Here is a 25,130-nt window from a genome sequence, read left to right as displayed (position 1 = left end):
TTCATTCTTTGTAATTTGGGAGCTTTTCCTGCCCCCAATTATATCCTAGGAGCATAATGGCTTAGTGTGGTGTTTTGGACACAGTGTGAATTTTTATGGGTAACTGCGAGGGCATTCCCCCTGCCCCCACCCTGTCCTTGCTATAGGGTGCTCAAGTCTGCTAAAATCAGACCAGACAGAGTAGCTGCCCAGACAGACCTTACAAGGAAGCCACAGGACCAGGGAGGCAAGGGGTAAATAGAAACAGTTCTCAATCTGCCCTAGTGACAGGTCACCAGGGGATTCCGGGAGCTTTGTCTTCACCTGCTCTTGTTAAGTGAAGCAACACAGTAGCTCTCTACCCCATCACACAAAGCGGCACATTTCATAGCAAATATTTTATAACATTATGTTTACTATCTTAAAGTGAAATCCATAGTTAATATAATTTACACACACCACTTTAAGAAAATCATTAGAATGCCGTAACTGCAGGAGAAATGAAAGTAACTTAAAATACTCTGTATTTTAATATTTAAGTGTTTCAGCACAACTATATTAACAGGCTAAATAAAGAATTCAGTTGCTCACATGTAGTTGCAGTGGATAAATTGGATTTTAGAGTAGCAAAAATGTTTAATTAAAATTACATGCCTTTTAGACATTTGAAGGAAGGGTTAAGTAGTATATCTGTGTAAATACACACACACACACACAGACACGCAGAATCACTGTGAATGTGGGAGCTACAAATGCAGCTGTCCTGATAACCCAGTACCACCAGGGCCACCATCATGAGATGATTTTCCAAAACAGTGAACTGCTCTTGGAAAGTTCCAAGCAAAACAAAGTGCAGTTCTCCCTGAACTCATACCCTTACTGGAGGGTTCAGTGTGTATCAAACTCATGGGAAAACACTTTTTGATTTATGTAAAATAGACTTTGACTCCAGGCTCAGATTTATAAACAGGCGCTTCACTTGTATGACATTTTATGGTTGAACAGAGTGCAGGACAATTCTTCACAATGGGGACTGCCCTGCATCTGCAGATGTCTCAAAACTGGCCACTGCTCAAAAATGCCAGGAGCATCCCCAAACATTATGACAACAAAATACCCTCCCAGGTTGTCCAGGTCCTCCCATTGATAGCCACTGATATGACAGGTCTGACACTTAACAGAAATATTTTCTCCCTCCCTTTCTTCCTTTTCTCCCTTGCCTGCCTTTGTATCTCCACATGATTCTAAGAAGCAGGAGCAAGAACATGGGAAAGAAGAACCAGACCTGTGTTGTGTGTGGAGTGGCTAAGGAGGAAGAGATGGAGCAACTGCAAGGAGTTGTAGGGTAGTTCCCAAAGATTTCACCAGGAACCTGTCAACACAAAGAACTAGTACATAGTCCTTACTTCTCTAGTGATTCACACTTCATGAAACTTTCCAGCACATTATCTCAGGTGAATCTATACACAGACTGTGCAGTAGGCAGAGCAGGGTTATTGATGATGGCATTTCAGGGATGAAGAAACCGAGGCATAGAACTCTTAAGTGATCCAAGTCCCCAAGGTTCTTCTCCACTGTAGCCCTGTGTGTGTTTCCTTGCCAGCTCTCCTCATGACATGGAATATGGTTGTGGGGACTTAGCAGATGGTCTAGTCTCCACTGAAATGAAATCTCCCAATAGACAGGAGCCCACTACCGCCAGTTTACTGATCTTTACAAGTACCAGCATGACTATTTAAAGCCAGTAGGTTTTAAATAAATATTTGTTTAAGAAACGATCTAGTAGCTTCTTTGCTTCCAATCTTTTATCCTTGACCCAGAAGTCTCCTCTTAAAATAGGATCTCATAAAAAAAAAAAAAAAAAAAGGATCTCATCACACCACCTCCCTTGTGAAAACCTGCAGTGGCGCATCACTATCTACAAGATAATTTTGAGCTCCTTGTCTTGGCATTCAAGATCTGGTTTCAACGTACATTCTCCTGCACACTCATCCATGCCACCCACACTCTAAAGCACCCTAACTACTTGCCTCTAGCAGCTAACACTTACTGAACCCTGTCATGGGCCAAACACTGTACAAAGTACTATACATACATGATTCTATATAATTTTTACAAGGACTATATGAGATAGGCACTGTTATTGTCTCCATTGCCAGAAGAGGAAACTGAGGCTTCAATAACTCTCCTAAGATCGTGCAGCTCTTTCTTGAATGGCATGTCCAAGATTTGACCCCCACCTGTCTGCCACTCAAGTCCTACTCTAACCCCACACTAAGCTGAATTTAGCTTGTATTTTATATTTTGACAGGGGCCTGTGCTCAGGCTCTTCTTAGCCTAGAATATCCCTTCCTTTTCTCCATGTGTCTCTTATCCTTGGAGCCCCAGCCCCAGGGGTCCCTCCTCCATGAGTCTTCCTATCCTATCTACCCTGGTGAGTCACTTCTGCCTCTGCGATTTCACATGTATTCTGACTTAAAGCAGCATTAACAGAGCAGGTGACTGAACTCCACTCAGGACTGTGAGCTCTTTCTAAGCAAAACTATGATCCATTCATTTCTAAAATTAGCATCTAAGTTTCCACTCAATTGGCATTCAGTGGATCTTTCTTGAAAATCTAAGGATGAAATCATCATTATTAAGAAAGCAACCACAAGGGGGCAGTACAAAAGGGTCTAGTTAATGGCCGCCCTGCTTTCCTTCCGGGAGACCAGAGACCTGGGGGACAAAGGAATCAAAGTATAAATAATTGAAATGTGCTTAGCCAAAAAAATAAACAACCATGTGAAGTGTGGAAAGAAAATCAGAAAAAGTCAGAAAAAGAACAAATTTTTGGAAGTTTTAACTTTTCAAATTTCTTGATAATTTGGAAAGCATGAAGAAATTGCTTTTTGGACTGAATATTTTTTGTTCTTATTTATAAAATATTTACTTCTTAAGTCAAGAAACACATAACACATTCTATAAAGGGAAATATACATTTAGATCTGTAAAGAGGGCAAAAAGCATAATTAGTGTTATTTCCTATTATTCTCTTCTAAATTTTGCTACCTCTCTTGCTTCACCCTCCTAGTGGTTCTATGGGTTTAAAATACTTTTTAATCAAGAATCATGGGTTACTTATTTTTAAATTTATTTTTATTTTATTTTTTAACATTTATTTTTAATTGTTGTTTTGCTGGTTGTTCCCAATTAAAAAATTAGTAGAAGGCCATAAAAACTTTGAAATATGTTATTTTCCTGATGGAGATCAGAGGGAACCCACAGCTCACCCTAGAGAAAGATGAGGCTCAAAAATTCATGGGAATCATCCATATCAAAGGTAAGAAAATAAGATTTTGAGAAGTGGGTCTTTAGAAGGGAACTTTTTAGAGGACTTTTTAGGAGGGCCTGGAGTACCTTAGCCAGTTGGCAAGATCCCACAGAAGACTGGATATATGTTCCCAAAGTTGAGGGACATGATGGATACTGTATAATTCTGCCTGGAAAATCTCCAAGGCAGAAGAAAGGAGGGTTCAGTGCTGAGTTTTTTACATTTTCTACCATGGACATGGTTTTAATTGTATAACCTTGAGGAAATAAAAATCAGCTGTGATCTTTTTTTTAAAAAAAGAAGAAATTAAGGTTCCATATGTAAAAATAATTTATGGCTAAAGTTCTGAAGAAACGCCATGCTTGGGTGTCGTAGGGCTGGGGCCTGCAGGTAGAGCCCTGGTCCAGGTGTGAGAGGTTGTAGGATGATGATGAGAAAGAAGAGTAAGGGCCCATTGAGTTCCTTCCCCTTGATCCTAGTGACATGGCCCTCATGACACTCTACCAACCCAGAAATGTGAACCTGACACCCAAGTGGAAGGTTTCCCAGAGTCCATCTGCCAACTCTATTCTCTGGACAAGTTGTGAAAATCCACTGCTCTAATCACATTTTTCTTCTCCTTCTCCTTCTCCTTCTCCTTCTCCTTCTCCTTCTCCTTCTCCTTCTTTTTCCTTCTCCTTCTCCTCCTCCTTCTTTTTTTCCTTCTTCTTCTCTTAGAAATTATTTATTTATTTATTTGACAGAGAGAGGTAGAGAGAATACATGTGCAGGGGGAGGGGGGCAGATAGAGAAGGAGAGAATCTCAAGCAGACTCCACGCTGAGCATGGAGCCCAACATGGGGCTTGATCCCATGACCCCAAGATCACGACCTGAGCCAAAATCAAAAGTCAGACACTCAATTGACTGAGCCACCTTGGTGCCCCCCAGTCACATTCTTACAAGTACCTCCTGGAGATTGGGTCTGGATACAGGGTTCATAATGGCATCTGAAGCTTTTCCTTCCTAACCTGGGTCTTTGATGGGGGTTAATTTAAGAATATCAGAACAAATGATAGGTGTGCTATACTTTAGAGCAGGTTTCTCAACCACAGCACTATTTATATTTGGGACTGGGTCATTCTTTGGGTTAGGAGGATGTCCTGTATGTTGCCTGATGTTAAGCAGCATCCCTGGCCAGTATTCATGAAATGTCAATAGTTCTATACACTCTGCACCTCCCCAGTTGCAACAATCAAAAATGTATCCTGATATTGCCAAGTGCCCCCTATATGTTTCCCCTATATGTCAAAAATCATCCCCAGTTGAGAACCATTACCTTAGAGGTAACTGCCTATTTCACCTATTCAAAAGAATAGGGCCACCAAATAAAGGCTACTTGTGATTATAGCAGACCCTCCTGGGGTCTGACTGACAATTTCCTTCCTGGAATGTTGTTAGAATGATATCATGTCTGAGGTCAGACTTCCCCAGATGGTAGTGGGGCACTGTTAATGGATTGAGTATCTGCATATCCTCAAAATTCATATGTTGGAACCCTAACCCCTAATGTGACTGTGATTGGAGAGAGCCTTTAGGGAGGTGATTCAAGTTAAATGAGGTCATAAGGGCAGACTAGAATCCTCTAGGAGTGGTGTCCTTATTAAGAGAGGGAGAGACACCAGAGAGCTCTTTCTTTCCATATCCACATGCAAAAGAGGACACAAAAAGAAGGTGGCTGTCTATTGGCCAGAAGGAGAGGCCACACCAGTACTGACCCTTGGACTTGGACTTCCTTGACTCCAGAACAGTGATATGGATGATGATGATCTGTTGTTTAACCCCCAGTCTGTGGTAGCTTGTGAAGGTAACCTGAGCTGACTGAGTACTCTGTGCACCTCTCCAAGAAAGAGAAGGCTCCTGAGGTCCCATGAAACTGCAAATAGCCTTGTCTCATGGAGACATATACTGGCCTGTTAGATGGAGAGTGTCCCACCAAAACCAGGAGGACTTTAGTGTTCCTCTTTATAGAAATAAATAATGATTAGTCACTGATATTTATAATAACACTACAACTGGCCAGTCAAGTGAGTCTTCAGCTTTCCAAAGGGTCACAGTGAATAGGCTCCCTTCTCTCTTTCAGGGCAACCTTAGGAGAAGGAATGCTCAAGGAGTGGATTATTTTGGTTACCTGATTTTTTAAAACTGAATATTAAACTCTTTTGGAGGAGCGCCCAAAGGTTTATGTTGAGACCTTTTAAAAATATACATTTATTTATTAATAAATATATTTGTCAAGTGAGGATTTTGCAGATCTGGAAGTTTTCACTCTTAAGCATAATTTCCTGTTGTATGAGATGGTGATAGGAGAATATGGTATAAAAGTTTTGACCAGGGATCCCTGGGTGGCGCAGCGGTTTGGCGCCTGCCTTTGGCCCAGGGCGCAATCCTGGAGATCCGGGATCAAATCCCACGTCAGGCTCCCGGTGCATGGAGCCTGCTTCTCCCTCTGCCTGTGTCTCTGCCTCTCTCTCTCTCACTGTGTGCCTATCATGAATAAATAAAAAATTAAAAAAAAAAAAAGTTTTGACCAGATGTGGAAGATTCCAGAGTACCCCCGGGATATTGTTTTTGCAATAAAAGTTCAACACCTGGCATGAGCTTTTCTTGGCATTTTGGCACTTTCTCTTAAAATCTGAGGAAAGGCAGAGAAGTAGCCAACTGGTCAACCATTATTTGTAAAATGAGATTGTAATGTCCCTTTGCCTTTGTTCAGAACCATTGCCCTGGACCTCAAGGCCTTGATGATGGACACAGAACCAGCAGAGGAGCTTCTTGGTTGGTCCATTTAGGAATGAGAGTGCTCATCAGACAGAAAATATAAAATCTCTTGAGATTCACCTCAAAAAATTGTGGAAGCTGATTCCCATTTTTTTAGAAGAATAAGGTTCAGCCTATGAAGAGCTCTCTGGGGTCAGGAATGCTGTATGAAATGACCAGCCCTCTTTTCATCCACTGTCACCACTCTATTCTGCTGCCAACTCCTCAGCCTGGAGCACTCCAACAGTCTCCAGCTGTCCTCCCTGCAGAGGGCTTGCCTCCTCCAAGCCACTCCACACATGACAGTTCCAGTCATCTTTCTAAAACCGCTATCTGGTCCTATTCTTAAACTCAGCAAGGATGGACCTCACATTGTTTTAGATGACAAGCCAAGCTCTTCCAGTGAAAAAAGTCAAATACAAGAAGCCACATAATGTGTGAATTTTTTTTTTTTTTACATGAAATACCCAGAAAAGGCAAAACGATGGAGACAGAAAGTAATGGTTGCCTCTGGTGGAAATGGTGTAGTGGAGACCAAGAGTAAGTGTGCTTAAAGAATCTAATAGGAGTAATGAAAATGTCCTAAAACTGATGTGTGGTGATGCATGCACAACTTGGTAATTTAAAAATTGAATTATACATTTGGAGAGGGTGAAATATATATGAAAAATTAAAGAAAATTCGAGCACCCTATTATACTAACCAGGTACTCCATGATCTAGTTCCTAATGGCCTGGCTTGAGCCCCACCTCACCCCGTCCCTCACTCTGTATACCTGACACACTGGCCCTGGTTCAGGTCCTCCAAAGAGTCTCATTCTTCCTCTGGGCTCCCACTTGTACTTTCAAACACCTGCTGTGTTCTTCCTCCCTGCTGCCTGCCCCCAATCTGGCTGATATCCATAAGAGCTCACTTTTCTCTGGGATGGATTCCTTTGTCCACCCAGATGAGCTCAGGACCCTGTCCTGTGCCCTCATAGTGCACCTGGACTTGTCTCTCATGCCACTCATTGCATTTTTCTGTGATTATTTGTTTAATGAGTATCTTCTTTGCCAGTATACAAGCCCACATATAATTTGTCACAATGATATTCCAAGGCACACAGGAGGATTTTAGAAATATTAATTGTGTGGATAGAAGAATGAGGTGCAGAGGCCACAGGATCAGGCAGTTCTTCCAAGAGTACATAGATTGATTCAGAACCCAGCATCGCTCAACTGAAGGCACATTTTAGTCTCTTCCAGGGATGATGTGAAGAATAGAAGAGGGATATGGGAGGGGATGGCATGGTGGGGAGCATGGTTGGGAGATTACAGTTGTGATGATGGGGGTGGGATGCGGGAACATGAGAGAAAAGCTTGGGATTCATGAGTTCTCATCTGGCTGTGTGATCCTGGATGAGAAACTTAAGCTCCCTGTTCTTCTTCTTTTAACCTATGAAAAGACTTTTATAATTTATACAGTCTCTGTTATCTCAAGTATTTTATAATTTCAGTCATTCTACTAACTAGGGCTTTTCAATATCAGAATCACCTGGGGTGTTTGTTACAAGCATAGACTCCTAAGCCCCACCCAGGCCTCTGGGTCAGTATCTCTGAATGTGGCTAGGGAATCTACATTTTAACATACTCTTGGGTGATTTTTTTTTTAAATGCAAGTTTGTGAGAGGATGAGAACTGCATCTACCCCAATCACTCATGTATCCCAAAACTCCACCCAATGCAGCACAGAGATAGGGTGCTCAATAAGTACTTCTTGATGGGATGGGTGAATAAGTAAATGGTATAGTCACAGAAATGTGGATATCTTGCTTTGATCGAGGCAGAAAGGGAAAAGGGCTTCCACTTTGGGAATGAATTCTCCATTTATAAAATATGGCAGTTGGACTTAGTGACTCACATGACTTCTCCCTGCCTTAGTAATCCACAGGACCATTTGTCTATAATATTGACAGCACCATGGATTGATGCTTTGTTTCCCTTTGCTTTCCTCCTTGACAGTTGAGAAAGAATCAAGGTGAAAATCAACCACAACTCAAAGATTGAGGGTGTGAGTTTTAATAGGAGGGGTGGAGTCAAACAGTTTAGAGGAACGTATAAAAAGACCTTTTACTTTTTGCTGGAACATGATATGGTTTGTGCATAGCACATACATATTAAAAAATAAAAGCATCACATTTTACAAGCACATGACTGAACAAATTCTGAGTTTTTCTACTTACTTGACCCAAACTTGGGGACAGCTCTGTACTGGGACCCAGCCTGAGGTACTTACTGATTTATAGAAAGTGGAAACCACATGAGGACACAGCTGTCTGAGTGCTGGAATTTCAGTAGTTCAATGAGGTATACAAACATGGTTCTGTGTTGGCTCTTGGCATGATGGACTAGATTCAGGATCTGTTTTGGGTATAATCACTCCCTCCTCCCATTCTGGGAAGAGGAAGCATCAACTCAGATGGAAGCACAGAACTATACCTACTCTTCTGGTCTGTCCCAAGCATTCTGGGAGGTAGCAGAACGAGTGGACATTCCTGGCCAAGTGGAGAGGGGGTGCAGATTTGAGAGACCCACTTCCTAGACAGGAAAGTGGCAAGCCACAGAGAATCTCTCCTCAGTGACATTTGACCCAGAGCCTTTGGGGACAGAAAGTTATAGGAGCTTTCTAGCTTCTGTACATGTGAAAAGCAGCAGAAGGGGATAGACAGGAGAGAGAATATCCCTGTGTCTTAGGGGCCAGTGACCGCTTTTCATAGATATGTTTGCACCAGTGACCATGGCACAAAATGGGCAAGGGCAGTGGACCTACAATGCTGGGAGGAAGGAGAACTACAGCATGTGGACTTTTATACATTCTTCTCTCTTAGGACTCTACAGAATGATAACTTGGAGGCTCTGACATCTAGGACGAGAAAGGGGCCCAGCACCATTATGAGAAGAATTCCAAGCTTCTCAGTATAGGACTAGGTCAGGAGAGAATTTCAGGCCTGGGTTTCTGGCCTGGGAAAATCCTATTATGTCTAAAAAGGAGAGAGGTTTGTAGCCTGGATCAGAGAACAGGAGAAATATTCTCTTTCCTGGGCCATAGAATGGCCCTGGCCAGGGGCTTGGAGCACGTGTGCTAGACATGTTGGGACCTGGTGGCAGAGGGGGGAGGCTGTGAAGGATAGTGGTGGGGTATTAATTACAATATTATATACCTTCCAAAGGAGGTTCGAAAATGCATGGCAAGTATGAAGGGAAGGGATGTTAGAAGGCAGCAAATGAGGGAGGAAACATAATCAATAGCTTCAATGAGATAGTTGAGGTTTTCTGGTTTCCTCTGAGGTCCACGCATTGTCTTGAGGAGAGTGCAGATTCTACAGGAGGTCTGGAGCTCCCGTCTGGTTTCTGAGCTCACCTCTCCCCAGCTGAGGAGTTCACCTCCAAGTATGTGATTATATCTTGCTCTCATTGTTATCGTTTGCTCTTGAAGGAACAAGGCAGCATTTGGCACCCCAAGTTTGCATGGAGCTGCCAGAGAAGGTCTAGGGTAGGAGGGAAGCCAATGACTACAAAACTCTATAAACCAGGATCATAGCTCAGGATGTGGGGGAGAGAGGACCCAAGTCATTCGTAGTACATGGCAGCAGGAACGTGAGGATCCTTGTGTTCCCTGCCCATGCAAAGTCTGCTGCAGCCTTTTGGATCCAACAGGGCTGAGAGCTCAGTCCTGGACTCAGTAGACATGGTGATCAGACAGGAGACAATTCTGCACACCTGTGCACAAACACAGGAGCAGGAGAGAAGGAACTGAACAGCCCTTTGCTGATCCTCCTCCGTTCCTGCCCCTTAACCCACTTCTGTGGATGGAGAGAGACTTGTAAGCCTAAGCCACTTACAGGTAAAGAGAAAGCTCTTGGGAGAGCACTCCTCTGGACGGGAGGCATTTAAAGAGTCAACAATGCATCACCACATCCAGGAATATGTTCAGAAGTTTCAGCAAATGATACAGCATAGGCCCTGGTACCAGTTAGAATAGATGCCCTGCTGCTAGGAACCGATTCCAGGCATAGGCAATGGGTGTGCTGGTGCTGCTGCATAGTGACTGCATAGCAAGCCTTCCTGGTCCTAGGCATGTCATTGCTTCTCCTTCTCACTCTTTGCATGAAAGCTAGGAGTGAACATTTGGGGGAGCTCCTTGTCAGTGTTTGAGCACTTTTATGAGCCTCTAGAGAGATGCAGGAATCTGAGGCCTTGAGACTCTCTTTAGAAATGTATCCCCTCCCGTGCCAAGCTGGCTTAGAGATTTAGGAAGAAAGGAACTAGAGCTTTGGGACCTAAAACTTTTCTCTCCACCAGATCACTGTCTGTCCATCCTCCCAGCCTGCCTGCACTCCCGGCACATTCTATCGGATAGATGCATGCCTCAGGTTCTGAGTGAGTCAGTTTCTCATATACCCTGTCAAAGAGATCAGTAAATTACTCTAGACAAGATAATCAGCTTTGTCCTCTGCCTCCAAGCAGAGCTGCACTTCAAATATTCCAAATGGTCAAGATGGACCAACTTTTTCCCCCTTCCACTTGAACAAAGACCCCAGCTCCTTCCAGTTTCTTCCAAGGCTTGGTCATGTCCAGTCATGCTCCTGAGCTCTTATTGCCTGTTGAATCTTTGCTCACCTTGGTGTGGCCTTTTCCTCCTCATCCAGCATACGTCCTTCCTGATGTGTGCTGGACAGAGAGATAGCCAGTATGATGTCTCCGTTGGGTGGCCAACTTCCATGTCCAGTTCACAGTCGCTCAGCTCAGGTCTATCTATAGATGGCCTCATCTGCAAATAGAGAGGTATGTCGAAGATGAAGGTATTTGCAGCAGATGAGGGGCTGTCTTGCAGGCAGGGGCCCCTGAGAGTAGCAGAGGGTGTCAGGTCATTTTGTAACACGATGGTTCACGTATAATGCCGAAAATATTTGCACTCTGATATGGCTCTCTCTGGTTTCAGATTTAGGAACATTCCAATGGTTCAGGAATCTGAAGGCTCCAGGCAGACAACATTTATAGTCACTTGGGGGAACCTCTGCTTTAAATACTCTCAAAGGACAGGAGGCAAGAAGGCATTGTAGAGCAAGGAGCTGTTATAGCTTGGCTGCTTGATTTCACGGGATTATCACTCTTCTCTTACTGTAGGGGGGCCAGAGGGGGCAAACTCTGGAGGTCATGGTGCCCATTCTACTGCATCCAGGCACCAGTGTGTATGCAAGATGAGGACGACCAAGAAGGAAGTGAGAGTATCAGATGAGGACTTGGGTGAGTTTCCCGGACGTAGCTGGAGAGGAATTATCATCTGCAGTCCAAAGCCTCTCTACTTCCTTCATGCCCTACTTTGCACCCCCTCACCTCTCGCCAAAGAAGTTGCCATTATTAGGATCCTTGTCATCTGAGGTTAAAATAAGACCTAGTTCAAAAGGAGGAAGAGTTATGGGCAGGGAGCCAGGCCCCAGCTTGTTCTTGGAGCCACAGGCGGCACTGAATCCTCCAGGCAGAATGGCACTTCATAGAACATCCAGTCCCTTCCGCTGCTTCCAGCAGGCCTTCCCCAACTGCCTGAGGCACTGCTCTACCCCATTTCTTCAAGAAGAGGATCCCTTCTCTCCCAGCTCCCCTGTCAGGGCAGCCCAGTGTCCCCAGAGCTCTCACAGGCAGGAAGTTTGGAGCCTGCCCACTTTCTGGTTTGCAGATAAACCGTACTCCCTTCCACTCTGCCCTCTATGCTTAGAGGACAGCTGCTCCCCACTGCCTGTGCATCCCATGCATGCACTCAAGTGGCCTCTGGATGGAAAGATGATTGGAAAGAGGCAGAACAGGAGTACATATCAATCCAGCTGGATTGACAAGTGACTTTCTTGCAGGCAGATTCCTGCTGCCATGATACTGGGAGAGAGAAACCCGATGCTCTGCAATGCCTTTGCTCAGACCACCTACACAAAGATGTATGGATATACCTCAACACACACACACACTGCCACCCTGGCATTTCCCTGTGCACATGGTCATATGCCACATGTACCTTCTTTCCTCAGTTGAGGTCAGAGCAAGTATCCATTGCCATTCTAGGATAGTGGTTGCAACCGTTCACTTGGATTGGTTACATACCATAGGGTCCGGTGTGCCTTCTCCCCAAGCACAGGAGAAGCCCAACTCAGGAGTCATGGTGGGGAGGGGGTGGCGGTAAGGGGAATTGTTCATTTGTGCAAAATTCCAATACAAAAGATGTTGTTTTCAATCTGCAAGCCTCCTTTCAGGGTCCTTATATCCTGGGAAGGAAGTGAGTGACAGTCATGATTGGGGACACCTTGCTGCCCCGCTTTACCCGTCCATATTTGCTCAGTGCGATGTAGGTCCCTCTGTACAGGTCTGACTCATAGGCATTGTAATTGTTGGGCAGGAGGGTTTCTCTGAACTTGCATTCCTCTTGGAAGCTGGGCTGCCAAAGAAATGGGCAAACAGAGGCTCAATTATAAATAAGGTGTAGCAGGCCCCCTCCTGGATGCACCTCCCCTCCCCTTTGTAAGACAACCAACAGGGAATCTGAGCCATCCTAGGTGAATGGAATCATGGAAGATCGGAAAGGAAGAGACTTCTGAACTCTGTTGGACCTCTCTCACGTTCCCTCCATTAGGATGAGAAAATCAGGGTCCAGGGACAGAGAGATTGTCTGTGTAATATGGAGTGGGTTTCTTGACTTTTAGTTCAGGGCTCTCTCCTCTAAGCACCCAGCTGATAATTTATTCCATTCAGAGAAAGGACCAGAGAAGGATGTTATAGGCTGTTTTCTCAAGTCCACTGTGAGAGGTTGTCTAATGGAGTAGGTTGGGGGCCTGGGTTCCACTTTGTGGCTTCTCTGCTTCCTGGTTGTATGACGTTGGGCAGGCTCTTCCCTCTCAGCCTTTGTTCCCTTTTCTGCAAGCTGTGGGTTGGGTTGTTGGTGAGGTGTGGTTAGCAGAGGTTGGGAGACAGATGACTCCCCACGTCCTTTCCAACGCTATCTGTTGACTATGTTAACCCTTTCTTCTTTCCACTGATTTCCCCTCACTCTGTCTTTCCCAGTTGATGCCCCAGGTTTGCAACCCCTTAAAGAGGTTCATTCCTGGTTTTGACTTTGAGCCCAAAAGATGCCTGATGCCTTCTAGACATTCAGAGCTCTCCAGGGAAGTTTGGGAACAGAAATGATAAGGAGCAGCCATTTTTATGGGGAAGAGAACCTGGTTCCCTCTGTGGCAGGTGGTGCCGTGGAGTCTGGGGCTAGTGATAAATCAGCCTCTGCAGTGCTAATTTGGTAGAGAAGCGCGTGTGGACCATCTGTTCAGAAAATGAATGCTGAACTTCCTGTCACACATCAACAAGTTCATTCCTGCTATATCACCCACGTCCTCCTTTATTCCTAGAAAAGAGGGCCCTTCCTCCCTCAGCCTGCAGGGCCACTGCTGAGGGAAGCTGGGGAGGTTTCTGTGCTTAGGACAGGGAATGGTTCTGTGGGGTCTAGAGGAAGAGGGAGCAAGGTGAAAGCCAGGAGATAGAGGATCCAGCCTCAAAAGAAATAAAGAATGAAACAAAAAGAGAGAGGTAGGACGTGCTTTCTGACTCCTTCCTGCTGACTGAGGCCATCAGCTATAAAAAGCCCACTCAATGGCTGGATGGCTGTGCCAGAGGTGTCGTCTGACCATCTCTGAAGGAATTGTTCTCTGAGCACCCTGGGCTGGTTGAAGGCGGGGGATGGACCAGAGCCTCTTCCTGTTATGAGCAGAGGGTGATGAGCTAGCTTACTGGGCTCCCAGACTCTTACAGCTCTTTGGGTGTACTGCTCAGACAGCATGGACAAGAGTATGTGATTCCCCAGGGCCAGCTTCTTCTTTCCCAATAGATTCCAGGTTGCCCAAGACAAGGATTGTGTCTTGTCAGGTACGTGATGCTGAATGGATGATTATTTCACAGAGGCAGCAGCAGGACAGGTGGATACTCCCCACATGATTGGCTCTTCAGGGCAGCATGAGAGTGAGAAAGGGGGCAGTGCAGTGTGAGGGGGAAACAGCATACTCCCTTCCTTTTGCCCCCTCCTCCTTTCCCTACTCAAGCCCCCCAGTGTTTATTGTTTACAAGGCACTTCCGCATGTGTTAATTTAGCTGAGATGAATGTGAAAGCTTTAGACTGGCATGCCAGCTGCTTCCCAGTACCACACTAGGGAGCTTGGGTTTTCACAAGCTACCTTTGTTATGAATGCTCAGTAAGCATTTGTGGAAGGAATATGCCAAAGGTAGAGGGAATAAACTAATCAAAGTAGGTATGGAGCATATTTCTGCACTAGCTTTGAGGTTACACTGATGATTATTCACCTCTTACTTAGCCATATGAACCTGGGCAAGTGATTTTAACCTTCCCTCATCTCGAGTTAACCTCCGTTCCCTTATCTGTAAAATGGGGCAGTAAGAATTATTATGTCATAGAATTGGAGTTAGCATTAATTGAAATGATGTACAGAAAATTATTGGTATAGGGATGCCTGGGTAGCTCCGTGGTTGATCATCTGCCTTCAGCTCAGGTCATGATCCCGGGGTCCTGCGGGGAGCCTGATTCTCCTTCTGCCTATGTCTCTACCTCTCCCTGTGTGTCTCTCATGAATAGATAAATAAAACATTTAAAAAAAGAAAGTCATTGGTATAACACTTGGCACATAGTAAAATAAAAAATATTGTTATTACTATAATTCTTCTCTATCATGAACTAATTTGCATTAAAAGCCCTAAAAAACTTTGTCTTACCCTGAATCACCATTCCTGCAAAACCTGCTGTGGGTTATTGGACATTTTTGCTTTTAAGCTCTGCAGTTATTGACTGAATGACTCAGAGACCATGAACTTGTATGAGAAGACCACAGAATTAGGATATACAGAAGCTGCACTGCTCTTTGGAGCCTCTCTGGACCGTGGTTTCTTTACCTGTGCATGGGGTGTAAAGTAAGCCACAGAAGCTAAGATTGTTGATGATCAAAGCTCTGGAGCAACATCACTAGGAGCAAGGCACTCAGGATTGATTGCAAATTACTAAGGAATAAAACTACACTGATTAAAAGTCTGGTGCAGGGGTGACTGGGTGGCTCAGTCGGTTAAGCTTTGCACTCTTGATTTTAGTTCAGGTCATGATGTCAGGATCCTGGGATTGAGCTCCACATGGGGCTCTGTGCTGACCATGGAGCCTGCTTGGGATATTCTCTCTTTCCTCCCTCTGCCACCACCACCCTCACTCTTACCCCAGCCCCTCTGTGCACACTTGTATGTGCATGTGCGCGCTCACTCACTCTCTCTCAAAAAAAAAAAAAAAGAATCTGGTGCAGATTGATGAACAAAATATAGACTCCAGAAATTGATCCAAATATGTCAATATAAAATAAAAATGGACCTGAAATTCATATAAAATAAAAGTAGCATTTCAAATCACTGGAGAGAACATGGTGTTAGAACAACTGGATAATATCTAATAATAATAATAATAAAAATAATAATAGTAATAAAGTTTGATTTCTTATTTCACTCCTTATATTAAAGAAAATTCCATAAGTAGCAAAGGTTTTATTTATTTATTTATTATTTATTTATTTATTTATTTATTTATAAGATTTTGTTTATTTATTTGACAGATAAAACATATGTAGGGGGAACAGCAGAGGGAGAGGAAGAAGCAGGTGCCCCACCCAGCAGGGAGCCTGATGTGGGGCTTGTTCCCAGGACTCTGGGATCATGACCTGAGCCAAAGGCAGAGGCTTAACTGACTGAGCCACCCAGGCGCCCTTATAAGTAGCAAAGATCTAAATGTAAAAAAGAGAACCTTAAGAGTCCAGAAAAAAATTCGATTTAAGTAATTTTGAGTCAGGAAGACCTTTTTGATGACACAAAAAATCATATACCTAAAAAAGCGAAACCAAAGAAATTTGAGTCTAGTAAAAGTTGCCTTAAGCAAAACAAAAATATAAATAGCAAATTCAGTTAAAAAACAGTTGCAGTACTGGGGCACTGGGTGGCTCAGTTGGTTGAGTGTCCAGCTCTTGATCTCAGGGTCATGAGTGCAAGCCCCATGTTGGGCTCCATGCTGGGTGTGGAGCCTACGTAAAAAACAAACAAATGAACGAACAAATAAATAAATAAAATAAAAAATAGTTGCAATGTATCTGTGTTGGAGAGTATATTTTGTTACCGTACCTTAACTGAGAAATGGACTGTTTAGGAATAGACCATTCGCAGAAAAGGAAATACAATTAACATTTGAGCATAAGAAAATATACCTAATAAGAAAAATCTAAGTCATAATGATGAGGTAACATTTTTAACTGTTTAAGAGAAATCAGATGTTTGAAAATATTCTTTTTTTCTTTCTTCCTTCCTTTCTCTCTCTTTCTTTTTTAGAGAGTTTAGGAATAGACCATTCGCAGAAAAGGAAATACAATTAACATTTGAGCATAAGAAAATATACCTAATAAGAAAAATCTAAGTCATAATGATGAGGTAACATTTTTAACTGTTTAAGAGAAATCAGATGTTTGAAAATATTCTTTTTTTCTTTCTTCCTTCCTTTCTCTCTCTTTCTTTTTTAGAGAGAGAGAAAGAAGGTGTGAGCAGGGTGACGGGGGGCAGAGAGAGAGAGAGAGAGAGAATGCCAAGCAGTCTCTGCACTGAGCACGGAGCCTCACTCAGGGCTCCATCTCATGACCCTGAGATCATGACCCAAGCCGAACTCAGTAGTCTTGACACTTAACCCACTGAATCACCCAGGTGCCCCTGGATAATATTCTTTCATTGGTGAGGGCAGGAAGACTAGGAATTCTCATGTAACATCTGTGGGTGCAAATATTGTTATAACCTCTATAAAGAGCAATTTGCCAGTATCTACTAGAATAAAAAAGGAATATAACTTTGACTAATAATTCTGCTTCCAGGAAGTTATCTTACCGTCAAGCTCCTACACATGTACAAGAGTTACTCCCTGCAACATTATTTATAATAGTAAAAGACCAAAAACAACAAAGCGTCTATTAGGAGGGAAGTAGTTCATTCCATTCTGGCAAATCCACACAATTGAATACTCATGAAAAAATACGGAACCGCTCTGGGCACTGACTTGAAGTGGTCTCAAAGACATACCATTAAGTGAAGAGGCAAGGTTCAAAACAGTGTGTAGTATGCTCTTATATGTGTGACCTTATAAAATAACAGTGAGGGAACACCCCCAGGGACACAGGTTCTTCTTGGAGCAGCACATAAGGAGCTGGTCCAGTGTCTTTCTCTGGGGAGGTACTAAAGGCTTCAAGATGGCAGTGTGAAGGGGACCAGATTTCCATGGCATATTCTTTTGCACTGCCCCCCCCCCCCCCCCCGTGTTCATGTATTATCTAGTCATGTAAGTAGATTATTTAAAGCAGGAAAGGAATTCAGGATACGAGATGGGCCAGGAAAGGAAGTGAGAAAACATTTGTATCCAAAACCAGTGGTCCCCCCTTCTCCTGTCCAGGCCCTGCCACCCACCACTTGCCCCTCTGTTCTAACTTATACATCCCTGGAGAGTATCCCAGCGTCAGCATCCAGGAGAATGCCCTTCTGAGCTGGATGATGCTTACAGAGAGGTTTAGATGTGGTTTGCAAACTGTCGAGTGGAAATGAAACCCTGGTGCTAGGGGGTGGTGGACGAGGGGGGGTGGAGGGCAGGGGAAGGGAGACTCTTGAGGGCATCTGTCCATATCCATCATTTTAGGATGTGTCCAGTTTAAGAACCCAGGCTTTCCCAGCACCTGGGGCTCCTGAAACATTGTTTAACTGTGCGTGACAGTGGTTGTGCGCACTGTGCTCATCCCTCTCTGCTCATCCCATTTCGATTACTCCAATTCCCTCTCCATTAAGAAATGTTTTCCTACTTTTGTTTCTTTCCATTTGATTCTTTTTTTCTAGCCTCGCTCACATTCCTGGCTTCCTCAGAACGGTGTACAAGAGTGAAACAAGAGAACTTTGCTTTCAGAGGAAGTTTGCTTTCAGAGGATCCCTTTCTTGTGCCCTTCTGCCCTGTTCTTGGGGTGCAGGTGGCAGGAGGTCAAGACCCTTTCTCTGAACTCTTTGAAGTAGCCGAAGCTTCAGGCCAGTGGGATTTTCCTGCTGCCCAGACTGATGCCCAAAGTGGTATCCAGCCCCAGCCCCTTAATCCATGTCCACCGCATCCTGAGCCTGGTTCTCATGGCCCGGGAGTGCTGGCTGCTTGGCTCTGGTGAGAAAAGCACTCGTGCCAAGTGAATGCCGTGTTAATAAAAGCAGCTACCATATATTATTACTTGAACAAATGAAAATAATTCCACTGGATCATATTTCCTGGGCCTGCCAGGCCTCAGGCCCCAGCGTGACAACGTCTTAAATTCCATGTTGGTCTAATCAGACTTACGTGGAACCAAACTCCAAAGCGATCAGCTCTTACGTGGAGAAGGGCATTTTGGAGAGGGGTTTGTTTTGCAGAGGGCTGTTTCAGCATGTGACCTCTGCCAAGAAATGCCCCTCATGATAGTCTAGGGTAGATGAGACATCCATCCTCTTGTCTCCAGGCAGAGGTAAGTCACCTGGGCTGGTGGAGGTGGATGCTTGTTGTTAAAGTTCTTCCTCCCAGGGCTGCCCTTGGCCACTTGCCCCTATTATTCCTGGTTTATGAGTGTGCATGGGAAGAGCAGAGATAGGAGGTATTTGAGGAGTGGGGTAAGAGGGAGGGAAAAAGCACTTTTTCCTAAGATCCTTCCTTCTGCAGCCCCTGATGACTTCTTTTTTCTGTCCTTAGCTGAAATGGAGACATAAGATCTCCCAGCTCTGGAGAGGTCTATATATTGCAACTCCCTTTCCTAATACACAATTGCATTGTCAAACTAGAAGTTTGAAAGGTTTTCTTTCTTTCTTTCTTTCTTTCTTTCTTTCTTTCTTTCTTTCTTTCTTTCTTTTTCTTTCTCTTTCCTTCTTTCTTCTTTCTTTCTTCTTTTTTTTATTGAAGTTCGATTTGCCAACATATAGTATAACACCCAGTGCTCATCCCTTCAAGTGCTGAAAAGGTTTTCAGCAGGCATATCATTCTTCTCATTCCTGTGTAGCTCTCTGAGCAGGCAGGCCATGTGTGTTGGGGAGGGCTGTCTGCAGGGCTCTCAGGTCCCACCCCCCAGTATTTCCCCTCTGTGCTAACACATCCTATCAGAAATCTGTTCTTTGAGCTTTGCTGCTGAGTGTGGGCAGGGCTTGGTCGTCACCCTCCCAAAGTGAGGACCGAGAGAATAATCAAAGGTCTAGATGAATGAAACAAATACTATGTTTTGCACGTTGTCATGCTACTATTGATTAAAAGGATGTAGACACAGTTATAATTAGTAAAACTAAAATTGCTTAAAAGCATAAGTGAATTCCTACTAGCTTCTTGTCAGTATACATTTTTTTCTGGGCCAAAGGATTCTCATGGAACATTGGCAGGTGGAGATCTTTGATAATTTTCAATTTTATTTTTAAAAGGATGAAGGAGAGTGGAATTCACTGATTTCTGCCTCTGTCGATATTGAGAGAACAGAGATCCAGCCTGAGAGAAGGTCAATGATTTTGCCACAAATGGGAGAGTGGTGGAGGGTAGATGGGGCAGGAGCTAGAACTCGGGTCCCAGTCTGTACACCAGATGCACTGCTGCCATGGGATTTCTGCGCCTTACCTGCAGAGCCCTGAGGCAGCTCTGCATACAGCTATGATAATGCAAACTTAGAGACCTAGTGTCCCATCTGTAAAGGGAGGATAAAGATCACAGGCACCTTCTGGGGATGCTGGGGCATAATGTTTGGAAAACATTCTGCAGGGTGCCCGACAAATAGTAGGTGCTCAATATGGGTGGCTATTTATATTGTCTAAGCCGGGCAGAGGTACCCTGTCATGAGGCTCTGCACCCCTCTTTCCTAGAGGTGACACATATAGGAGGCCACTCTTCCTAGGTGGGTTTTCTGGGATCTTATTCCCTGACCCCGAGCTGTCCCCTGTCCCTAGACCCAGCATGGGTCCCCTCCCTCCATGAGAAATCGCATTTAGTTGCAGGCAGTAGCAGCTGAGCCCTGGGAGATGAGGCAGCTCTAGGGGCTTAAGGGAAATAGTGTGAATGAAATCATCACCCAGCAGGAGTCTTCCTGGCTCCGGGGATCAGTTGGCAATTGTTTTTTTAGACTGTGATAACAGGCCCCAGAGGGGTAGCAGGAGAGGGCAGAGGTGGTTCAGCAGCATCTGATGCACAGTCACACAAAGCATCAGTTGCCCAAGCTTGGGGCACAGTTTGGCCAGACTCCCTCATCCAGCCCCACTCTCTGTACCCTGGCCCTGGGCTCCAGAGAGGACAATCTCCCACCTCAGAGAAGGTGCTCCTAGGCCTGATGATGCTGGGGTATGGGACCAGGTGGGCAGGGAGTGCAGAGTGTACAGATCTGTCCTCAGGACAGCCCCGCTTTTCTCTGGACTTGCTCACTTAGTGAACCCTCCAGCTCATGGGCCCACTTGACCGCCCCCCCCCCCGAAGTCATGTGCCCTGGGGGCAGGGTGGAGGTGTCTCTGACATCAGGAGTCAGCCCACAATCCAGAGTGGCTCCTTCCCTTTAACTACTCAATGCTTTACCACTTTGCTTGCTTTCTTGTCATTCTGTTCTTTCTTTCTAATCCTTCTTTCTTTCTTTCTTCTTTCTTTCTTTCTTTCTTTCTTTCTTTCTTTCTTTTCTTTCTTTCTTTTTTTTTCTTCTTTCTTTCTTTTTCAACATGGAGCTTGAACTCATGACCCTAAGATCAAGACCTGAGCTGAGATCAAGAGTCAGATGGTAAACTAACTAAGCCTCTCGGGAAATCCCTGCAGTGCTTTCTCTGCTTGATGAAAGCTCTGATTTTGGAATCTCATATAGGTTTTCTTACCAGGGACACACATTTCAAGTGGGAAGTGGATAATTGTTCCTACTTATATGCCCTCTCTCTGCCTCAGAGTTGAGCATCTTTCTGGGTAAGGAGAAAGAAATAGGTTTTCTGTTGTCTGGGCTTCCTTCCAGGAGATCTACCTCCTAAATAGTCCCTTGCAGACAGTGCCACAACCAACACCACCCATTCCTGGCTCTCCAATCAGGGGGACCCCAGGTACAGCGCAGACTGGCGAGAAGGGGCTTTTGGGGATGACTCATGCCATGGAAGGGGCCCTGCTGCACCCAAATCTAGGTTGGTCCCAGTCAACCTCCTGTCTTCTCCATCACCTTTGTGCAGAGTGGTCTGAGAAAAAGGGTGTCTGGGAATTCCAAGCCTCATGTTGGGTTTCAACTGCCCAGCCCTCCAAAGTCCATGTTGCTTGGTAGTCCCCAAGCCTGCCCATGTCTCAGAAATACCATAGAAGCTTCAAAAATAATAAACAAACCAATTATCAGGCCCCCATCCCAGCCCTGCTGAGTAAGCATCTTTAATGGAGGTCCCTGAAATCAGTACTTTGAACAAGTTACCAAGATGATATGGATGCATAAGTTCCTCTTTCATGTCTTGCCTTTAGGAAAGAGGGGTGCAGAGCCTCATGAAGGGTACCTCTGCCTGGCTTAGACAATATAAATAGCCACCCATATTGAGCACCTACTGTTTGTTGGGCACCCTGCAGAATGCTTCTCGAGCATTATGCCCCAGTACCCACAGGAGGTGTGGGTGATCTTTATCCTCCCTTTACAGATGGGATTCTGGGTCTTTAAGTTTGTACTATCACAGCTGTATGCAGAGCTGCCTCAAGACTCTGCAGGTAATGCGCAGAAATCCCATGGCAGCAGTGCATCTGGTGTTCAGACTGGGACCCAAGTTCTGGTTCCTGGCACCATCTATTCTCCAGCTATTTCCTCTTCAGATGCCCACTTTTAACCCATGCCTTGTCTCCATGCAAACCAACCCAGATTTAGTGTCAGCACTAAAGATTACAGGGAAGAAGCTATCTGAGTACCCCCTTTGGGTATGTAGCAGACCCCTCGGCCTCCCGGAACCTGGCACCAATCCTAGATCTCTCCTCATTTCCCGATGCTCAGTCTGTGTCCAAGGAGAAGTAGAACAGCACTCCACGCCCTTCCCATAAATAACTCTGGTATTCCTTAATAATTGTTCAGAGGTCTACCTTTTTTAGCCTTCTTATTTCTGTCAAAAGAACTCCCAGTTTCTTCAACTTCATAGGGATGTTTTCCCAGTCCCTATCTTGGAATAAGCTGAATCATAGGAGGAGAGCCCCAGGACTACTGGGTGTCAAAGAGAGCAGAGATTTTGGTAAATATGCTTAGGGGTTGGCTGCGTTTACAAAAGAGCTTGAATTTGCCCTCCCCTGGGTGATCTGTGTGGGGGAGGGAGCTGGAGGTGAGGTGCCAGCCCAGAGGGTGGAATAGGAGGATGCTTCTCCAGCCTATGGGAGCAGAGGTCAGAGGATTTAAAATCTTAAAGTAAAATTTCAATACACCAGTGAAGGTGGGGAAGAGAGTCTCCATTTCTCCTCTTCCTGCACTCTAGGTGGGAAGGTACCTCTCTGAGGTGGGTCATGGGACAGAGCACCCCAGGCTGAGAGACAGGCTGGTTCCTCTGGGCCTCTCCAGTTCGGGGGATCAAACCTGACCATAAGCCCAGATGACTGCTTCATGTCAGGGTGCAGGTCTCCTTCAGAACCAGTAGCCTCCTGAGCTCTGATTCCCATTTAATGACAAAGGACGGAAAGGTCAGGAAAAGCATGGTGCAGAGCAGAAGCCAATCAACTGTGGAGCAAACCAAGCATGAGCTGCCAGGGCTGTCACTGTGATGGACCCTTCCTTCTCATTCTAGACTGATATTCACTTCTCTACTCAAGCTTTTGTAGTATTTTTTCCAACTGTGCAAGCTGTAGCCCTCATACAACCTGGAGATCCCCCAGCCCAATGGACTCACCGTTGTGTATAATCTGCCTTTACTGTTCATGGCAACGAAGAGGGCACTTTTCACTCCAAAGAGACTCACCACACCCCGCTCCACTGTGGAAATCTCCAGCAGGCCTGACAAAGAAAGCAGGGGGCGTTACCCAGGGCTTATGCAGAGCAGAGTGGGATGTTGATCTAGAGGCAATGCCACAAGGGCATCTAAGTCTGTCCTCTGCTCCTAGAAAGCCAGACCCTTATCACCTCTATGCCTGATCTCACTTTGGACTCGGCACGTCCTGTCACTATACTGTCAAAGGTCCAGTTCTGCAAGGAGGGTTCTGACATCAGAGCCAGGGCTTGCAGCATATCTACAGAAGATTAGCTTTCACTGACTTAATCACATGAGGTCCTTGCCTGGAGTAGAAAAAGGAATGCCTATTGGTTTTTTTTAATAAAGGAGATACTCTACATGTTTCAACAAATCTCAGCTCCTCTGAACTTGCAAACACTGCAGCTGCATGGAAGCTGATGGCTTGCCTGGATCCTGCAGCCCCCATCCTCTCTTGGGTGGGAGTCTATCTATGCAGCAACCCATCAACTTGTAGGACGAGGAAGCTGGGGAGGTTGGAATAAAAAAGAAAGATGTGTTTCAGCAGGGAAATTTTGCAGATCACTTGCCTTTTCTTCTCAAAGAGGGAAGCTGAGTAAAAATCAGCCTGGGTTTAATCTGGTCCTGCTGCCCTCATTTACTCTCACCACCCTTGCCTTATGGCTTCCCGGCTGATGGTTCCCTGTGGCCTTCTACAGCCACAGGTGTGTGTCTGTAATGCTAATTGGTGCCACTGGGGCTCCAAGGGGTGATGGCAAAGGACACCAGAATGCTTGGACCTCAGCATATTAAGCCTGCAACTAGGCAGGGTCCCAGTGAGTCTGGGAGAGGTGACTATGTTTATGAGCATCCAAGTAGGGAATCACGGTTCTCTCCCCATTATAATAGGAGCCCATGCACCAGAGCAAGTCCCCATCGTCTTTTAGTCTTGCTTGAGCCCAAGCCCCCAGCTTCCCAACTGGCTGCAGCTGGCACTCACTGTAGGGGTTCTCCTCGTGGGTCCCGCTGATCCGGCCGTCGGGGGGCACCTGGAGGTGAAAGCCGATGCCCACGTTGCAGTAGAGCCTCCTCTGCCGCTTGATCCCCACCAAATAGCCACTCTCCCAATTCACCCCGGCAATCTCTCCAGCTAGCCCGGCTCGAGACCTTGACAGCAGAGTGCCCCAGCCCCTGGAGTCCAGCAGTGTGCCGTTGGCGTGGGTACCTGCAGGCAAGGGCACCACCATGCCCACTAGGACGCCTAGGAAGACGAGAGCCCACAGCGTGCCCTGAAGGCGTCCTGCTCCCCGGGACATAGTGATGAACAGCCTCTGTCCCAGGGCCATCCACCTTGCCTCTCAGGCACGTGGTCAGAATTAATGGCCCTAAAAATACCGCCCTTCTTGTTTTTCTCCCCTCAGCATGGCGGCAGGGGCTTATTTTTGGAAGGCAGATGAAGGCTGCTGACATGAAACCAAAGCCTGCTTTGGGCACTCGGGTCGGGAGCAGAGGGACCCAGGCTGAGCCGCGGCTGGTAGGGACCATGGCTTGGGGACGGTTTCTAGCTCGCCCGCTTGCTCCGTCCCAAGTTGATTATATTTGATTTGACCTATCTTTATAGTTCAGCAGCCTGGCCCTCCCCTCCACCCATCATCACCCTGACGTCAACTGGCCCAGCTCATTTATCCAAGGCTGTAACATTAACCTGCTCCTGGGCCTGGCTGCCTCCCCAGACCCCCATCACCCTCCCCACACCCCAGGGATTCTGGGAGCCACTGTCATTCCAGCTATGAGGCAGGAATGAAGGGAGCAGAGAGCATCTCTGAGGGAGGGAGGATTTGGCTGGGAGCCCAGGGGAAGAGGGAGGCAAGAGGCTACCCACAACCCAAACCGGGCAAAAGTTCTTCGCCTGGCAGTGCTGCTGGCTTGCTTATTTAGAGGGCAAAGGGTAAAGACAGTGATAGGGAAACTGGTGGTGGGCAATGGTCATGGCCTATGGGCTACCCTAGAG

At 45.6% G+C, this 25,130-nt stretch overlaps 1 protein-coding gene across 1 annotated transcript; it reads right to left on the bottom strand.

Annotated features, from left to right (window-relative positions):
- Positions 1-12,374: 12,374 nt before the first annotated feature.
- FGF6 (fibroblast growth factor 6) lies at positions 12,375-24,710 on the bottom strand. Its single transcript, XM_025461876.3, has 3 exons — positions 24,120-24,710; positions 23,063-23,166; positions 12,375-12,551 (listed from the first exon to the last, which is right to left on the bottom strand). Exons 1-3 carry the CDS (start codon positions 24,463-24,465, stop codon positions 12,375-12,377), a joined length of 627 nt encoding a protein of 208 aa, XP_025317661.1. The 5' UTR covers positions 24,466-24,710.
- Between the last annotated feature and the right edge of the window lie 420 nt (positions 24,711-25,130).

This window comes from Canis lupus, chromosome 27 (assembly GCF_003254725.2).
Source record: "Canis lupus dingo isolate Sandy chromosome 27, ASM325472v2, whole genome shotgun sequence".
In the NCBI taxonomy this organism is placed as follows: Eukaryota; Metazoa; Chordata; class Mammalia; order Carnivora; family Canidae; genus Canis; species Canis lupus.
This window is presented reverse-complemented; position numbering and strand designations above follow the sequence as displayed.

Coding starts and splice junctions, on each gene's coding strand:
- FGF6 (XM_025461876.3), bottom strand. CDS start 24,465: ATGGCCCTGGGACAGAGGCTGTTCATCACTATGTCCCGGGGAGCAGGA. Junction 23,167..24,119: donor CCACGAGGAGAACCCCTACA/GTGAGTGCCAGC, acceptor TTTCTTTGTCAG/GCCTGCTGGAGATTTCCACA. Junction 12,552..23,062: donor AAGGCAGATTATACACAACG/GTGAGTCCATTG, acceptor TTTCTTTGGCAG/CCCAGCTTCCAAGAGGAATG.